Consider the following 19636-nt stretch of genomic DNA (forward strand, 5'->3'; position numbering starts at 1 on the left):
TGAACAAGGAAATATAATAATAACCAATTTATTATTGCCTCTAGGGCATATTTCCAACAGTCTCCCACTGGCACTAGAGTCTATAATCTAGTTCACATCGCCATGTGATTAACACTCACAGGTCACATCGCCATGTGACCAACATCCAGGAGTCTACTAGACTCAATGATCTAGTTCACATCACTATGTGATAAACACTCAAAGAGTTCTGGGTTTGATGATGTTATGCTTGTGAGAGAGGTTGTAGTCAACGGGTCTTGCCATATTCAGATCCCTATGTATTTCGCAAAACTTTATGTCATATCGTAGATGCTGCTACCACGTTCCACTTTGACTATTCCAAATTGTTGCTCCATTATACGTATCCGGTATCTCTACTCAGAGCTATCCGGATAGGTGTTAAGCTTGCATCAACGTAACTCTTTACGTCGAACTCTTTATCACCTCCATAGCCGAGAAACATTTCCTTATTCCTTTAAGGATAATTTTGACTGCTATCTGGTGATCCACTCATAGATCACCTTTGTACCCTCTTGCCATACATGTGGCAAGGCACACATCAGGTGCGGTACTTCAGCATGGCATACCGTATAGAGCCTATGACAAAAGCATAGGGGATGACCTTCGTCCTTCCTCTTTCTTCTGCCATGGTCAATCTTCGAGTCTTACTCAACTCACACCTTATAACTCAGGTAAGAACCCCTTCTTCGACTAATCTATTTTGAACTCCTTCAAAAACATGTCAAGGTGTGCGTTCTTTGAAAGTATCATCAGGCGTCTTGATCTATCTCTATAGATCTTGATGCCCAATTTGTAAGCAGCTTTATCCAGGTCTTCCTTTGAAAATCACTCTTCAAACAACCGTTTATGCTTTCCAGAAATTCTACATTATTTCAGATCAACAATATGCCATCCACATATACTTATCAGAAATGTTGTAGTGCTCCCACTCACTTTCTTGTAAATACAAGTTTCTAGCAAACATTGTATAAACCTAAAAGCTTTGATCACTCCATCAAAGCATATATTCCGACTCCGAGATGCTTGCTCTAGTCCATAGAAGGATTGCTGGAGCCAACATACCTTTTAGCATCCTTAGGATCGACAAAACCTTTTATTGTATCACATACAACCTTTTCTTATGAAAACTAGTAAGAGAACTCGTTTTGACATCCATCTGTCAGATTTCATAATCGAAAAATACAGCTAATGCTAACATGATTCCGACGGACTTAAGCATCACTATGGGTGAGAAATTATCATCGTAGTCAACTCCTTGAACTTGTGAAAAGACTCTTTCCCGCAAGTCGAGCTTCATAGACGGTAACATTACCGCCCACGTCCGTCTTCTTCTTAAAGATCCATTTATCTCAATGGCTTGCCGATCATCGGGCAAGTCCACCAAAGTCCATACTTTGTTCTGATACATGGATCCTATCTCGGATTTCATGGATTCTAACCATTTGTCGGAATACGGGCCCACCATCGCTTCTCCATAGTTCATAGGTTCATTGTTGTCTAACAACATGATATCTAAGACAGGATTACCATACCACTCAGGAGTAGTACATATCCTTGTCGACCTACGAGGTTCGATAGCAACTTGATCCGAAGCTTCATGATCACTATCATTAACTTCCTATTCAACAGATGTAGGCGCCACAGAAAACATCTTTCTGTGTTGCATCATTTTCTGGTTGAAATAAAGGTTCGACAACCTCATCAAGTTCTATCTTCCTCCCACTCAATTCTTTCGAGAGAAACTCCTTCTCGAGAAAGGACCCATTCTTAGCGACAAACAATTTACCCGCGGATCTAAGATAGAAGGTATACCCAACTGTCACCTTTGGGTATTCTATGAAGATGTGTTTGTCCGCTTTTGGGTTCGAGCTTCTTCGGCTGAAGCCTTAAGCATCGCAGCCCCAAGCATTAAGAAACGACAACTTTGGTTTCTTTCCAAACCAATGTTCATATGACATCATCTCAATGGACTTAGATGGTGTCCTATCTAAAGTGAATGCAGCTGTCTCTAACGCATAACCTCAAAATGAAAACGGTAGATCGGTAAGAGACATCATAGATCGCACCATATCTCATAAGGTTTGATTATGACGTCCGGACACACCATTACCCTGTGGTGTTCCAGGTGGCTTCAACTGTGAAACAATTCCACAATGTCTTAAGTGATTGCCAAACTCATAACTCAGAAATTCTCATCGATCAGATCGTAGGAATTTGATCTTCTTGTTATGATGGTTCTTAACTTCACTCTGAAACCGCTTGAACTTTTCAAATGTTTCAGACTTGTGCTTCATTAAGTAAATATACCTATCTACTCAAATCATTGGTGAAGATGAGAAAATAGCGATATCCACTGCACGCTTCAGTTCTCATTGGATCACATGCATCAGCATGTATGATTTCCAACAAGTCACTTGCCCGTTTCATTGTACCTGAAAACGGGGTCTTAGTCATCCTGCCCATGAGGCATGGCTCGCATGTGTCAAGTGATTCAAAATCAAGTGACTCCAAACATCCATCGACATGGAGTTTCTTCATGCATCTTACGCCAATATGACCTGAGCGGCAGTGCCACAAGAAAGTGGTACTATCATTATTAACTCTACACTTTTGGCGTGAACATGTGTATTACCACGACCGAGATTCAATGAACCATTCACATAGGGTGCATGACCATGAAAGGTATTATTCATGTAAACAGAATAACCATTATTCTCTAACTTAAATGAATAGCCGTATTGCAATGAACATGATCTAATCATATTTATGCTCAACGTAGACACCTGATGACATTTATCTAGGTTCAATACTAATCCCGAAGGCAGATGGAGTGTGCGATGGTGATCTCATCAACTTTGGAAACACTTCCAACACACATCGTCACCTCGCCCTTAGCCAGTCTCCGTTTAGTCCGTAGCTTTTTCTTCAAGTCACCAATAATAGCAACTGAACCGGTATCCAATACCCAGGTGCTATCAGGAGTACTAGTGAGGTACACATTAATAACACGTATATACTTTGTTCAAGTTGCCAGCCTTCTTATCTACCATGCATTTGGGGTAGTTCCGCTACCAGTGACCGTTCCCCTTACAATAGAAGCACTTAGTCTCGGGTTTGGGTTCAACCTTGGGTTCCTTCACTGGAGCGGCAACTGGTTTGCCATCCATGAAGTTTCCCTTCTAGCCCTTGCCCTTCTTGAAACCAGTGGTCTTGTTAAACCATCAACACTTGATGCTCCTTCTTGATTTCTACCTTTTGCGGTCTTAAGCACCGCGAACAGCTCCGGGATCAACTCCATCCCTTGCATGTCATAGTTCATCACGAATATCTAGTAGCTTAGTGATAGTGGCTAGAGAACTCTATCAATCACTATCTTATCTGGAAGTTTAACTCCCACTTGATTTAAGTGATTGTAGCACCCAGACATTCTGGGCACATGCCCACTAGCTGAGCTATTCTCCTCCATCTTGTTGGAAAAAGAACTTGTCAGAGGTCTCATACCTCTCAACACGGGCATGAGCCTGAAATCCCAATTTCAGCTCTTGTAACATCTCATATGTCTTATGGTGTTCAAAAACATCATTGGAATCCCGATTCTAAGCCGTGAAGTATGGTGCACTAAACTATCAAGTAGTCATCAGGATGTGTCTGTCAGGTGTTCACAACATCCACAGACGACGTTGTAGGGGTTTGCACATCGAGCGGTGCATCAAAGACGTAAGCCTTCTGTGTAGCAGTGAGGACACTCCTCGGACTACGGACCCAGTCCGCATCATTGCTTACAATATCTTTCAACTTGGTCTTTCTCTAGGAACGTATTGAAATAGGGAGCTACAACGTGAGCTATTTATCTACAACATATTTGCGAAGACAATTTAGACTATGTTCATGATAATTAAGTTCATCTAATCAAATTATTTAATGAACTCCCACTCAGATAGACATCCCTCTAGTCATCTAAGTGAAACATGATCCGAATCGACTAGGCCGTGTCCGATCATCACGTGAGACGGACTAGTCATCAACGGTGAACATCTCATGTTGATCGTATCTTCTATATGACTCATGTTTGACCTTTCGGTCTTCCGTGTTCCGAGGCCATGTCTGTACATGCTAGGCTCATCAAGTCAACCTAAGTGTTTTGCATGTGTTCCGAGGCCATGTCTGTACATGCTAGGCTCGTCAACACCTGTTGTATTCGAACGTTAGAATCTATCACACCCGATCATCACGTGGTGCTTCGAAACAACGAACCTTCGCAACGGTGCACAGTTAGGGGGAACACAATTCTTGAAATTATTGCGAGGGATCATCTTATTTAAGCTACCGTCGTTCTAAGCAAATAAGATGTAAAACATGATAAACATCACATGCAATCAAATAGTGACATGATATGGCCAATATCATTTTGCTCCTTTTGATCTCCATCTTCGGGGCTCCATGATCATCGTTGTCACTGGCACGACACCATGATATCCATCATCATGATCTCCATCATCGTGTCTTCTTGAAGTTGTCTCGTCATCTATTACTTCTACTACTATGGCTAACGCTTTAGCAATAAAGTATTACATGACGTTTATGTTGACACGCAGGTCATAAATAAATTAAGACAACTCCTATGGCTCCTGCCGGTTGTCATACTCATCGACATGCAAGTCGTGATTCCTATTACCAGAACATGATCAATCTCATACATCACATATATCATTCATCACATCCTTTTGGCCATATCACATCACAAGGCATATGCTGCAAAAACAAGTTAGACGTCCTCTAATTGTTGTTGCAAGTTTTTACGTGGCTGCTATAGGTTTCTAGCAAGAACGTTTCTTTCCTACGCCAAAACCACAACGTGATATGCCAATTTCTATTTACCCTTCATAAGGACCCTTTTCATCGAATCCGATCCGACTAAAGAGGGAGAGACAGACACCCGCTAGCCACCTTATGCAACTAGTGCATGTCAGTCGGTGGAACCTGTCTCACGTAAGAGTACGTGTAAGGTCGGTCCGGGCCGCTTCATCCCACGATGCCGCCGAATCAAGATAAGACTAGTAACGGCAAGTAAATTGACAAAATTGACGCCCACAACAACTTGTGTTCTACTCGTGCAAAGAAACTACACATAGACCTAGCTCATGATGCCACTGTTGGGGATCGTAGCAGAAATTTAAAATTTTCTACGCATCACCAAGATCAATCTATGGAGTAATCTAGCAACGAGGGGAAGGAGAGTGCATCTACATACCCTTGTAGATCGCTAAGCAGAAGCGTTGCAAGAACGCGGATGAAGGAGTCGTACTCGTAGCGATTCAGATCGCGGTTGATTCCAATCTAAGCGCCGAACAACGGCGCCTCCGCGTTCAACACACGTGCAGCCCGGTGACGCCTCCTACGCCTTGATCCAGCAAGGGGAGAAGGAGAGGTTGGGGAAGACTCCGTCCAGCAGCAGCACGACGGCGTGGTGGTGGTGGAGGAGCGCAGAACTCCAGCAGGGCTTCGCCAAGCACTATGAGAGACGAGGAGGGAGAGAGGTAGGGTTGCGTCAACAGGAGAAGAACTTCGTGTGTTGGGCTGCCCCTTTGCCTCCACTATATATAGGGGGGGAGGGAGGGCTGCGCCCCCACCTAGGGTTCCCACCCCAAGGGGTGCGGCAGCCCTAGATCCCATCTAGGGTGGCGGCCACAAGGGGGAGAGGGGGAGGCGCACCTGGGGTGGGCCTTAGGGCCCATCTGCCCTAGGGTTTGCCCCCTTCCCTCTAGGAGGCGCCTTGGGCCTTGGTGGGAGGCTCCCCAGCCCACCTAGGGGCTGGTCCCTTCCCACTATTGGCCCGTGTAGGCCTCCGGGGTTGGTGGCCCCACCTGGTGGATCCCCGGACCCCTCTGGTGGTCCCGGTACACTACCGGTGATGTCCGGAACACTTCCGGTGGCCAAAACCATACTTCCTATATATCAATCTTTACCTCCGAACCATTCGAGAACTCCTCGTGATGTCCGGGATCTCATCCGGGACTCCGAACAACATTCGGTAACCGCGTACATACTTTCCCTATAACCGTAGTGTCATCGAACCTTAAGTGTGTAGACCCTACGGGTTCGGGAGTCATGCAGACATGGCCGAGACAACTCTCTGGTCAATAACCAACAGCGGGATCTGGATACCCATATTGGCTCCCACATGCTCCACGATGATCTCATCGGATGAACCACGATGTCAAGGATTCAATCAATCCCGTATACAATTCCCTTTGTCTAGCGGTACGATACTTGCCCGAGATTCGATCGTCGATATCCTGATACCTTGTTCAATCTCGTTACCAGCAAGTCTCTTTACTCATTCCGTAACACATCATCCCGTGATCAACTCCTTGGTCACATTGTGCACATTATGATGATGTCCTACCGAGTGGGCCCAGAGATACCTCTCCGTTACACGGAGTGAAAAATCCCAGTCTCGATTCGTGCCAACCCAACAGACATTTTCAGAGATACCCGTAGTGTACCTTTATAGCCACCTAGTTACGTTGTGACGTTTGGCACACCCAAAGCACTCCTACGGTATCCGGGAGTTGCATAATCTCATGGTCTAAGGAAATGATACTTGACATTAGAAAAGCTTTAGCATACGAACTACACGATCTTTGTGCTAGGCTTAGGATTGGGTCTTGTCCATCACATCATTCTCCTAATGATGTGATCCCGTTATGAACGACATCCAATGTCCATGGTCAGGAAACCGTAACCATCTATTGATCAACGAGCTAGTCAACTAGAGGCTTACTAGGGACATGGTGTTGTCTATGTATCCACACATGTATCTGAGTTTCCTATCAATACAATTCTAGCATGGATAATAAACGATTATCATGAACAAGGAAATATAATAATAACCAATTTATTATTGCCTCTAGGGCATATTTCCAATAGTGGGTTACTAAAAGAAGCCCGACGAGTATACAAGGCGATGGTTCATTATAAGACTTGTAGCAGGCCCAAGCCCAGAGGCGGCTTAAGGCCCATAATTGTAAACCGCAATGTATGAGTAAGACTTGTAAGGTAAGGCATGTAAAAGTAGTCACCGAGCCAAACACGTTGTACGAGCCGGCCGGGACTTTGTAGGCCGCCAGGCGTCAACCTGTGTATATAAGGGGACGGCCCGGTGGCGGCTTAGGGAAAGAAACAACAAATCGAGAGCCAAGCTAGCGTATTTCACTCCTTGGTCATCGAAACCTAGCAATACCACAACAACTGGACTAGGCTTTACCTTCAGCACAAGGGGCCGAACCAGTACAAACCTTCTCATGTCCTTTGTCCCGATTAACCCCTTTAAGCTTCCTAGTTGCGATGGCTCCACGACTAAGTCCTTTCACTAGAACATCTACCGTGGCAATTCCACGACAACGGTTCTGCCACATTCAGAGTCGTATGTACTTTGCAAATTTTCTATGTCTACTATGCTCTGCACGGAGCTACCCTAGCTAATCGCTCCCACTTTCAGTATGTATCTAGATCGAGACTTAGAGCCATCCAAATCGGTGTCAAAGTTTGCATCGACATAACTTTTTATGATGAACTCTTTATCACCTCCATAACCGATAAACATTTCCTTATTCCACTAATTATAATTTTGAACGCTGTTTAGTGATCCACTCCTGGATCACTATTGTACCCTCTTGCCAAACTCATGGTGAGGTACACAATAGGTCTGTTACACAACCTATTATACTTTATAGAACCTATGACTGAGGCATAGGGAATGACTTTTCATTATCTTTCTATTTTCTGCTGTGGTCGGGTTTTGAGTCTTTACTCAACTTCACACCTGGCAACACAGGAAAGAACTCCTTCTTTGACTGTTCCATTTTGAACTACTTCAAAAACTTGTCAAGGTATGTACTCATTGAAAAAATTTATCAAGCGTCTTGATCTATCTCTATTGATCTTGATGCTCAATATGTAAGCAGCTTCACTGAGGTCTTTCTTTAAAAAACTCCTTTCAAACACTCCTTTATGCTTTCCAGAAAATTCTACATTATTTCTGATCAACAATATGTCATTCACATATACTTATCAGAAATTTTGTAGTGCTCCCACTCACTTTCTTGTAAATACAGGCTTCTCCAAAAGTCTGTATAAAACCATATGCTTTGATCACACTATCAAAGCGTATATTCCAACTTCAAGAGGCTTGCACCAGTCCATAAATGGATCGTTGGAGCTTGCACATTTTGTTAGCACATTCTGGATTGACAAAACCTTCTGGTTGCATCATATACAACTCTTCTTTAAGATATCCATTAAGGAATGCAGTTTTGACATCCATTGGCCAAATTTCATAATCATAAAATGTGGCAATTGCTAACATGATTCGGACAGACTTAAGCATCGCTACGGGTGAGAAGGTCTCATCGTAGTCAACTCCTTGAACTTGTCGAAAACCTTTCGCAACAAGTCGAGCTTTGTAGACAGTAACATTATCGTCAGCTTCAGTCTTCTTCTTCAAGATCCATTTATTCTCTATGGCTAGCCGATCATCGGGCAAGTCCACCAAAGTCCACACTTTGTTCTCATACATGGATCTCATCTCAGATTTCAAGGCCTCAAGCCATTTCACGGAATCTGGGCTCATCATCGCTTCCTCATAGTTCGTAGGTTAATCATGGTCAAGTAACATGTCTTCCAGAACAGGATTACTGTACCACTCTGGTGCGGATCTTACTCTGCTTGACCTACGAGGTTCGGTAGTAACTTGATCAGAAGTTTCCATGATCATCATCATTAGCTTCCTCACTAATTGGTGTAGGAATCACTGGAACTGATTTCTATGATGAGCTACTTTCCAATAAGGGAGCAGGTACAATTACCTCATCAAGTTCTACTTTCCTCCCACTCACTTCTTTCAAGAGAAATTCCTTCTCTAGAAAGGATCCACTCTTAGCAACAAAGATTTTTCCTTCGGATCTATGATAGATGGTGTACCCAACAGTTTCTTTTGGGTATCCTATGAAGACGCACTTCTCCGATTTGGGTTTGACCTTACCAGGTTGAAACTTTTCACATAAGCATTGCAACCCCAAACTTTAAGAAACGACAACTTGGGTTTCTTTCTAAACCACAGTTCATATGGTGTCGTCTCAATGGATTTATGGTGCCCTATTTAACGTGAATGCAGCTGTCTCTAATGCATAATCCCAGAACGATAGTGATAAATCGGTAAGAGACATCATAGATCGCACCATATCTAATAATGTACGATTATGACGTTCGGACACACCATTACGTTGTGATGTTCCAGGTGGTGTGGGTTGCAAAACTATTCCACATTGTTTCAAATGAAGACCAAACTCGTAACTCAAATATTCGTCTCCGCGATCAGATCGTAGAAACTTTATTTTCTTGTTACGATGATTTTCCACTTCACTCTGAAATTCTTTGAACTTTTCAAATGTTTCAGACTTATGTTTCATCAAGTAGATGTACCCATATACGCTTAAATCATCTGTGAAGGTCAGAAAATAATGATACCCGTCATGAGCCTCAACACTCATTGGATCGCATACATCAGTATGTATTATTTCCAATAAGTCAGTAGCTCGCCCCATTGTTTTGGAGAACGGAGTCTTAGTCATCTTTCCCATGAGGCATGGTTCGCAAGCATGAAGTGATTCATAATCAAGTGATTCCAAAAGCCCATCAGCATGGAGTTTCTTCATGCGCTTTACACCAATATGACTTAAATGGCAGTGCCACAAATAAGTTGCACTGTCATTATTAACTTTGCATCTTTTGGCATCAATATTATGAATATGTGTATCATTACGATCGAGATTCAATAAACCATTAAGTGTATGACCATAGAAGTTTTTATTCATGTAAATAGAACAACAATTATTCTTTAAATTAAATGAATAACCGTATTGCAATAAACATGATCCAATCATATTCATGCTCAACGCAAACACCAAATAACATTTATTTTGGTCCAACACTAACCTCGAAGGTAGAGGGAGTGTGCGATGGTGATCTTATCAACCTTGGAATCATTTCCAACACACATCGTCACTTTGCCCATAACTATTCTCTGTTCATTTGGTAACTCCTGTTTCAAGTTACTAATCATAGCAACTGAACCAGTATCAAATACCCAGGGGCTATTATGAACACTATTAAAGTACACATTAATAACATGTATATCAAATATACCTTTCACTTCACCATCCTTCTTATCCGCCAAATACTTGGGGTAGTTCCGCTTCCAGTGACCAGTCCCTTTGCAGTAGAAGCACTCAATCTCAGGCTTAGGTCCAGACTTGGGCTTCTTCACTTGAGCAGCAACTTGCTTGCCGTTTTTATTGAAGTTCCCTTTCTTCCCTTTGCCCTTTTTCTTGAAACTAGTGGTCTTGTAAACCATCAACACTTGATGCTCCTTTTTTGATTTCTACCTCCACAGCCTTTAGCATCACGAAGAGCTCGGGAATTGTCTTATCTATCCCTTGCATATTATAGTTGACCACAAAGTTCTAGTAACTTGGTGATAGTGACTAGAGAACTCTATCAATCACTATCTTATCTGGAAGATTAACTCCCACTTGATTCAAGTGATTGTAGTAATTAGACATTCTGAGCACATGCTCACTAGCTGAGCTATTCTCCTCCATCTTGTAGGCAAAGTACTTTGTCAGAGGTCTCATACCTCTTAACACGGCATGAGTCTGAAATACCAATTTCAGCTCTCGGAACATCTCATATGCTCTGTGGCGTTTCAAAACATTTTTGAAGTCCCGGTTCTAAGCCGTAAAGCATGGTGCACTAAACTATCAAGTAGTAATCATACCGAGCTTGTCAAACGTTCATAACGTTTGTATCTGCTCCTGCAATAGTTCTGTCACCTAGCGGTGCATCAAGGACATAATTCTTCTGTGCAGCAATGAGGATAATCCTCAGATCACGGACATAGTGCGCATCATTGCTACTATCATCTTTCAACATAGTTTTTCTCTAGGAATATACCAGAAATAAACGGGGAGCTACATCGCGAGCTATTGATCTACAACATAGTTATGCAAATACTATAAGGACTAAGTTCATGATAAATTAAAGTTTAATTAATCATAATACTTAAGAACTCCCACTTAGATAGACATCCCTCTAATCATCTAAGTGATCACGTGATCCATATCAACTAAACCATGTCCGATCATCACGTGAGATGGAGTAGTTTTCAATGGTGAACATCACTATGTTGATCATATCTACTATATGATTCACGCTCGACCTTTCGGTCTCAGTGTTCCGAGGCCATATCTGCATATGCTAGGCTCGTCAAGTTTAACCCGAGTATTCTGCATGTGCAAAACTGGCTTGCACCCGTTGTATGTGAACGTAGAGCTTATCACACCCGATCATCACGTGGTGTCTCCGCATGACGAACTGTAGCAACGGTGCATACTCAGGGAGAACATTTGTACCTTGAAATTTAGTGAGAGATCATCTTATAATGCTACCATCGTACTAAGCAAAATAAGATGCATAAGAAGATAAACATCACATGCAATCAAATAAGTGATATGATATGGACATCATCATCTTGTGCCTTTGATCTCCATCTCCAAAGCACCGTCATGATCACCATCGTCACCGGCTTTACACCTTGATGGACAGGACGAGGGCCGACGGAGGCGGATACCAAAACCATCGCACTATATAATAACAAACAATAATAAAAGTAAGAAAATTACACAACTATCTATCTAAATCATAAATGAAGAACTTTTTTCTTTTAGAAAGACGATAAGATCAAGAGGCTCACCACGGTGGTGCCGGCAACGAGACCGACGTGGGCGACCGATGGCGGTGAGGACGGAGACGGACATCACGGACCGCTAAACCTAGACAAATCTTGAGGGAAATGGAGCTTGGACAAGGAGCTTCGAGAGGAGAAAGCTTAAGTGTGGCTTAGGCATTTCATCGAACACCTCATGTGCATAGGAGGTGAGCTAGAGCACCACAAAGCTCTCCCATGGCCGGCCAGAAAAACAGAGCACTCCACTGCTCTGCTCGCGGGCGAGCTAGGGGGTATATATATAGGCATCTCATTGGTCTCGGTTCGTGGCTGGAACCGGGACTAAAGGGTCCTTTAGTCCCGGTTCCAGCCACGAACCGGGACCAATGGTTGTGGGCCAGGAGCGAGGCCCATTGGTCCCGGATCGTGTCTGGAACCGGGACCAAAGGGGCCAGACGAACCGGGACCAATGCCCCATGAGGCCCGGCCATCCCCCTGGCCTCATGAACGGGGTTGTTGCCCCCATGGGTCCCGGTTCGTGAGTGAACCGGGATTAATGGGCTGGCCCTGCCTGCACCGAAGCCCTGTTTTCTACTAGTGTTCCCAAAAACTAATACAACTTATATTTGTTGGGGAACGTAGTATTTCAAAAATGTCCTACGATCACGCAAGATCTATCTAGGAGAAGCATATCAACGAGGGGGGGAGTGTGTCTACGTACCCTTGTAGACCGAAAGTGGAAGCGTTTAAGTAACGCGGTTGATGTAGTCGAACGTCTTCGCGATCCAACCGATCAAGTACCGAACGCACGGCACCTCCGCGATCTGCACACATTCAGTTCGGTGACGTCCCTCGAACTCTAGATCCAGCTGAGGCCGAGGGAGAGTTTCATCAGCATGACGGCATGTTGACGGTGATGATGAAGTTACCGACGCAGGGCTTCGCCTAAGCACTACGACAATATGAATGAGGTGGAAATCTGTGGAGGGGGGCACCGCACACGGCTAAGAAATTAACTTGTGTGTATATAGGGTGCCCCCTTCCTCGTATATAAAGGAGGGGAGGAGGAGGAGGGCCGACCACAAGGGGCACACCCAAGGGGGGATTCCTACTCCTAGTAGGAGTAGGTTTCCCCCTTTCCTAGCCCAAGTAGGAGAAGAAGGAAGGAGAAGGAGAGGGAGAAGGAAAGAGGGGGGCGCTGCCCCCTCCCTAGTCCAATTCGGACCAGCCCATGGGGGGGCGCGCGGCCTCCCCTTGTGGTCCTTCTCTCCTTTTCACTAAGGCCCATGAAGGCCCAATACTTCCCCCGACGAATTCCCGTAACTCTCCGGTACTCCGAAAAATACCTGAACCACTCAGAACCTTTCTGATGTTCGAATATAGCCTTCCAATATATCGATCTTTACATCTTGACCATTTTGAGACTCCTCGTCATGTCAGTGATCTCATCAGGGAGTCTGAACAAACTTCGGTCATCAAATCACATAAACTCATAATACAAATCGTCATCGAACGTTAAGCGTGTGGACCCTACGGGTTCGAGAACTATGTAGACATGACCGAGACATATCTCCGGTAAATAACCAATAGCGGAACCTGGATGCTCATATTGGCTCCTTCATATTCTACGAAGATCTTTATCGGTCAAACCGCATAACAACATACGTTGTTCCCTTTGTCATCGGTATGTTATTTTCCCGAGATTCGATCGTCGGTATCATCATACCTAGTTCAATCTCATTATCGGCAAGTCTCTTTACTCATTCCGTAATGCATCATCCGTGACTAACTCATTAGTCACATTGCTTGCAAGGCTATTAGTGATGTGCATTACCGAGAGGGCCCAGAGATACCTCTCCGACAATCGGAATGACAAATCCTAATCTCGATCTATGCTAACTCAACAAACACCATCGAAGACACCTGTAGAGCATCTTTATAATCACCCAGTTACTTGTGACGTTTGATAGCACACAAAGTGTTCCTCCGGTATTCAGGAGTTGCATAATCTCATTGTCATAGGAACATGTATAAGTCATGAAGAAAGCAATAACAATAAACTAAACGATCATAGTGCTAAGCTAACGGGTGGGTCTTGTCCATCACATCATTCTCTAATGATGTGATCCCATTCATCAAATGAAAACACATGTCTATGATTAGGAAACTTGACCATTTTTTATTAACGAGCTAGTCTAGTAGAGGCATACTAGGGACACTCTATTTGTCTATCTATTCACACATGTACTAAGTTTTCGGTTAATACAATTCTAGCATGAATAATAAATATTTATCATGATATAAGGAAATATAAATAACAACTTTATTATTGCCTCTAGGGCACACTAGTAGAAAAAGGGCCTTCAGTCCCGGTTCATAAGGGCCTTTAGTCCCGGTTCTGGAACCGGGACTAAAGGGTCGGTACTAATGCCTCTCCCTTTAGTCCCGGTTCAATCTAGAACCGAGACTAAAGGGCGCGGCCACGTGGAGCTCCACCTTCAGTCCCGGTTGGTAACACCAACCGGGACTAAAGGAAATTTTATGATTTTTTTTGAAAAAAAAATTTGAATTTTTTTTTTGAATTTTTTTTGATTTTCAAATTTCTGAATTATTTTAACCTCTAGTCTGTAATCACCACCCCTCATCACTTCTCAATTTATCCTCTAATCACCCCTCATCATTCCAAATCATCTAACTTCCCGAACGGTCACTCATCCTCCCACTCCCCCAGCCTGAGCACGCTTAACTTCCGGGTTCTATTCTCCCTCGCTCCAAGTCTGCACTTGTTGTTTTCCTGACAATACTAAGATGTCAATCCTATTAACCTTCAGGAATTTTGCTTGAGCATGAAGTGACACATTTTATAGTTTTATTTTGAAACTATTGTTTTAAAAAACAATAATTATTTAGTAACACTAATATTTCTTGAATAATTAGTTTGACCATTGTTTGACCACAGTTTGACCACAGTTTGACCAGATTTGACCAAAATTGAAATAACTGAAATAATTATTTAGTAACACTAATATTCTAGAATAATTAGTTTGACCATTGTTTGACCACAGTTTGCCCACTGTTTGAATTTTTTTTGATTTTTTTCACTCTAGATCTTAAAAGCCCCATAACTTTTTTCTATTAGGTTTTTGAGGATTTTGAAAATGTTTAACGGGGTAATTCGGATGTAACTTTTCGAGTAGATGATTTTTCATATAAAAAACTTTTTCATCCGAGTTAGTATGCAAAAGTTATGCCCATTTTTACAAATTTCAGAGAGATTCTGCAAATAAAGTCAAAATTCACATTTGCAAATTTCCCAACAACTAGACCACATATCACATGGGAAACTTGTTTTCTTTTATTTTTTTGACATTTCCATCATTTTCTTTTATTTTTTTAAAAACTGAAAAGGCGATCCACGGGGGGGCGGGGGGGTAGAGTTTGAAAATGGGACCTTTAGTACCGGTTCGTGGCACGAACCGGGACTAAAGGTCTCAACCCCATTAGTCCCGGTTCGTGCCTCAAACCGGGACTAAAGGTCTAATCTTTAGTCCCAGTTTGAGGCACGAACTGGGACCAATGGTTGTGGGCCAGGAGCGAGGCCCATTGGTCCCGGTTCATCCCACCAACCGGGACCAAAACGTCCAGATGAACCGGGACCAATGGCCCACGTGGCCCGGCCGGCCCCCTGGGCTCACGAACCGGGACCAATGCCCCCATTGGTCCCTGTTCTGGACTGAACCGGGACTAATGGGCTGACCCGGCCTGGACCAAAGCCCTGTTTTCTACTAGTGGCATATTTCCTTCAATATTTTGGAATCGAGGGAATATTTGGTTTGGTGACTTGGGAGATGATGAAGCGTGTTTTCGTTTATGTATATTCAGTGTTTGATGGACTTTTCACGGTGTGACTCTGTGTTGCTAATCAACTCATATTTATGTGGGACATTTTCTGGTGGCTGCATGTACTATATTTGATGCTATAGTATCACATGTTGGCGCTTCTTTTTTCTATGCGATGAGAGGGTGCCCGAGATTGCTATGTGCTTTATAGGCCGGTTGCTATTGACCGATTTGAAAAGTTGTTGACCCAGTCAAAATGTGAACTAAATCCAAAATTCAGCAATTGAATGGAATGGGAGAGCCCCCAAATTAGGAAGCACAATGAATCAAAACAATTGAATAAGTGAGCTCATTGACAAATTGTTTTACCTGGTCAAAATCGGGTGACCCGGTTCCAAACGAGACCTCAGTTGAGTGTGAGGCCTTCAAAATTAGGGATCATAGTGTAATTAATAAATTTATCATAGCAATAGAATGGTAGTTGTTCGTATTGGGCATCAAAAGTGCATTTCTGACATGTGATACCGACATGCAATATCAGGCTTTCTGTTACTCACAGTTCATGGAAGCCTCTAGTTTTTTATTGGGTCAAGGCGCCAAGCTTAATGTTTATTGATCCATCTTGGATGGTGTTGGAGGGATAGGTATGATCTTAAGGGATGCTTTTGGGGCATAATTTTGTTCGTGTAGGAACCTCTTCTCATGCAATGATGTGACCGAGTCTGAAATTCCGGGAATCAGAGAGGGTCCTTTGTTGGCTTTGCAATGGAGTGACCTCCCTACTGATGTGGAGTATGGCTGCTTGGAGGCGCTTAATATGGTGAAGTGCTGAGATCTCAACAGACCGCGGTACACTTTCCTTATTAGGGAGATCAAGGAGAGCATGTCCGAACATAGTTCTTGTATTACTCATATTCGTTGTTCTTAGAATTCCTCTAGTCATCCATTGGCACATTTGGGTAGGTCTCAAGTCCGAACTATTGTATGGCTTGGGTCGGGTCCCGTGGTCGTTTTGAACATGGTCAAACGTGATTGTAGCCCTTGATTGAGTAATACAAGAATTATTTCACAAATAAGGAAATTTCTACAAATTGGAAAATAATATTTTCCTAACTCAAAATGAAATTAACAAATTTACTAGGTGGACAAGTTGCATGAAGTTTTTATGTAGGCAAAATCTCTCGTGTGTGTGTGCGCGCGCGCGCGCGTGCGTATTGCTAATTTGCAAGCTAAAACAACTTGCAAAACGATCTTATATTATAAGACGGAGGGAGTAGTAAATAGTTAATGTGAAATATATTTTGCAAATTTTATGGAAGCTAAAAATTATAATTACTAAGAACATTTATTATAATCATATGAAAATGTAAACTATTTTCGCTAAATTAGGTGCTAAACATATTGTTTGACCTAATATGCATGGTAATCAAATAACTAATGTCAAATCACTATTTGAACATCAACTTTAACACACCGGGGCATTTCAGACTTTCATCGCCAGCAATCTATAGGCTCACCAACTTTTTTTTTTTGCGAATATAGGCTCACCAACCTTGCCAAACGGAATATTCGATCTTCTCAGTTTCTACCAGCTCCAGCTGCTTCTTTGCTTCCACAAGCTTTGAGATGAATAAAGATGGATATGCCACCTGATTGTATTCTGCAGATTGTTGCAGACGAAATTCCGGGTGTTGTTTAATTCCTGCAGCTAGTGCAGATGAGACTTGAGTTTTTTGTGGACTTTGTTTGATTTAGCTGAATATAAATGCTTTACCCCTAAAAAAATCTATTTTTCATTCAGCCGCAACCCAACCAAACATGGCCTAAAGTGTACATATATGTATAATTTGTCTACTAAAATTAATAGAAGTATTTGGTGATCGTGGTTTGGACAAGGCTCGGCACCAAAAACAAACTGTTACTATTCTGAGCATCATATTTGCACCCTGATTTTTTGAATATCAAATCTTGCGTTCGCAAGTACAAGTTGCTGATAAAATACAACTATTGCCAATATGGAGCTCAACTTGTTCCGGTGTCTTATAAGCATGATTACTGATACACTAGCAGATGAGAAGTACTGTCCACTCTTTTAATTTTTCTCTTCGTATATAACAAGCTAAAACCCAAAGATTGCGCAAGAATAACCCTCTCTTCCGCGAAAAAAACTGCAGCTAGCTCAAACCCAAAGATTGCACAAGAACACCTTACAGCAACGTATCATCATATGTATGATTTCGCCTCTCAAGGGGCACGACTACGAAGCTTGTCCTCCTGTCATTGGCCGAGTTAGCAAGCCATCTTCCAATATTGCAGTTTATGTGATCGCGCATCTTCCCGTTACCACCGTCAATTTGCATTTCTTCAAGAAGCATGGCATTTTGGGCAAAGAATTTGATCAACTTTACTCCAAAGTTATTATGGGTCTTCTCCAGCCTGAATTGCAAGCCTACGCGTCTTAAGCTCCTCTGCAAGCAGGGGAAAACACGCCCGCTTAACGCAGGGAGGTGGGATAAATGATCGTATGTATCACCATCATCATCATCTTGTTCCACTGGCTCTGATCCGCGGTTCTCGAAAGCATGGATCGACTTGTCGAGATCTTGCTGATATTTCCTCTCCATGGGGCACGTCCCGGGGTGACAATGTGCGTCGTAATTGCTCCACACCGTGGAGAGGTTGATCCGGAGGTGACGGAGCACGGGACAAGACAGGAGCAGGTTGGCGATCGCCACGGCTGCTGTCTTTCCCTTGCGACCGTGCATTCCTTCTATCTCGAGGCACTCGAGGTTACCAAAGGAGCGGAGGAGCTTGGTCCGGCTTGCCGCGGTGACCATGGACGCGGATTTTTCACGCATATGCTTCGGAGCCCTACTATCTTGGCCATCCGTCATTGTTGTGTATCACGAGATGCGAGGAGAACATGTGGGCGCTTAAACTCTCGATTAGCAGGAGTAGTTCTGTAGGTCTGCTTCGTAGGTCCTCCCTCAGGAATAGTGGCCAACAGTAGACCTGTAGAATTTTGTTGTTTTCCACACAGTGCCAGCATCTCTCAGCACAAAAGGCATTATTGTATGAGGTCCATGCATGTCTCTCCTTCAAAGCTCTGTCACATGCATGTTCAATTTCTCTCACACAAGCTATCTCTTTTCTCACCCTCTCATATGCTGCACAAGCTCTCTTTTACCTACGAAAATAAAAGACTTTCTCTCATACTCTCACGCTCAAGTTAAAAAATAGCAAGTTCAGAATGACACTGTTTCTCTCTCTCACTCCTCTCACAGGTTCTCTCCCTTCAGTTTCTCAAAGCGAGTTGTTCTCTCAGCCCCAAGTTCTCTCTCATTCAAAGCCCACACTTTTTTCTCAACGAAGGAGTAGCCAGCCCTCTAATGGCAGTCCAATCTGCGGCGTCCCTCTTTCTCTGCAACACAACCCAAATGCTAGCAAGAACATGAGCGATAAAGAGAGAGAATTCTTTCGCGCATGCGCACAATGACTTTCTGTGAGTTTTCTTGTCCTTGTCCGCTTCCTGGTGTCTTTTGTCTAGGTAGCATGTAGCAGGGTCAGGGAAACAGTGGCCTCCCACTTCATAGGTTGATCACAGTGGACAACCTATATACACCAGCGTGGTTATGAACTGCAAAACCTAAAGATGAGCTTTGACCGTGCCATGACCTCGTCTATCCCAAAAAATACATGCGGCCAAGATAGAGGCGCTCCGAAGCATATGCCTTGTTAAATATTATCCCGGTGACCACGGCGATGTGGTCAAGCAAGCTCACCCTCAGCTTCAGCTCCTTGGCATTGCTGAAGTTCCGAGCGAATCGCCAGAAGGCCACGAGGTCGCGGCGTTCATCCTCCTCGCTCCTACTGAGACGTTCACGGATGACGTCTAGGTCTGCCCATGCCAAATCCGTCGAATTCAGACAGACCTGCCGGAGAACTCCCTTGTACGTGAAGCGCCGCAGCCTCGGCGCATCGATCTCTACA

General features: G+C 43.4%; 1 protein-coding gene across 1 annotated transcript; it reads right to left on the bottom strand.

Moving 5' to 3' along the window:
* Positions 1–17853: 17853 nt before the first annotated feature.
* Positions 17854–18483, bottom strand: LOC147958803 (uncharacterized). The gene has a single exon (XM_087532315.1). It carries the CDS (start codon positions 18481–18483, stop codon positions 17854–17856), a length of 630 nt encoding a protein of 209 aa, XP_087388441.1.
* Positions 18484–19636: the final 1153 nt, after the last annotated feature.

Source organism: Triticum urartu, chromosome 7A (genome assembly GCF_056163025.1).
Source record: "Triticum urartu cultivar PI428250 chromosome 7A, HENAU_Tu73, whole genome shotgun sequence".
Lineage (NCBI taxonomy): Eukaryota > Viridiplantae > Streptophyta > Magnoliopsida > Poales > Poaceae > Triticum > Triticum urartu.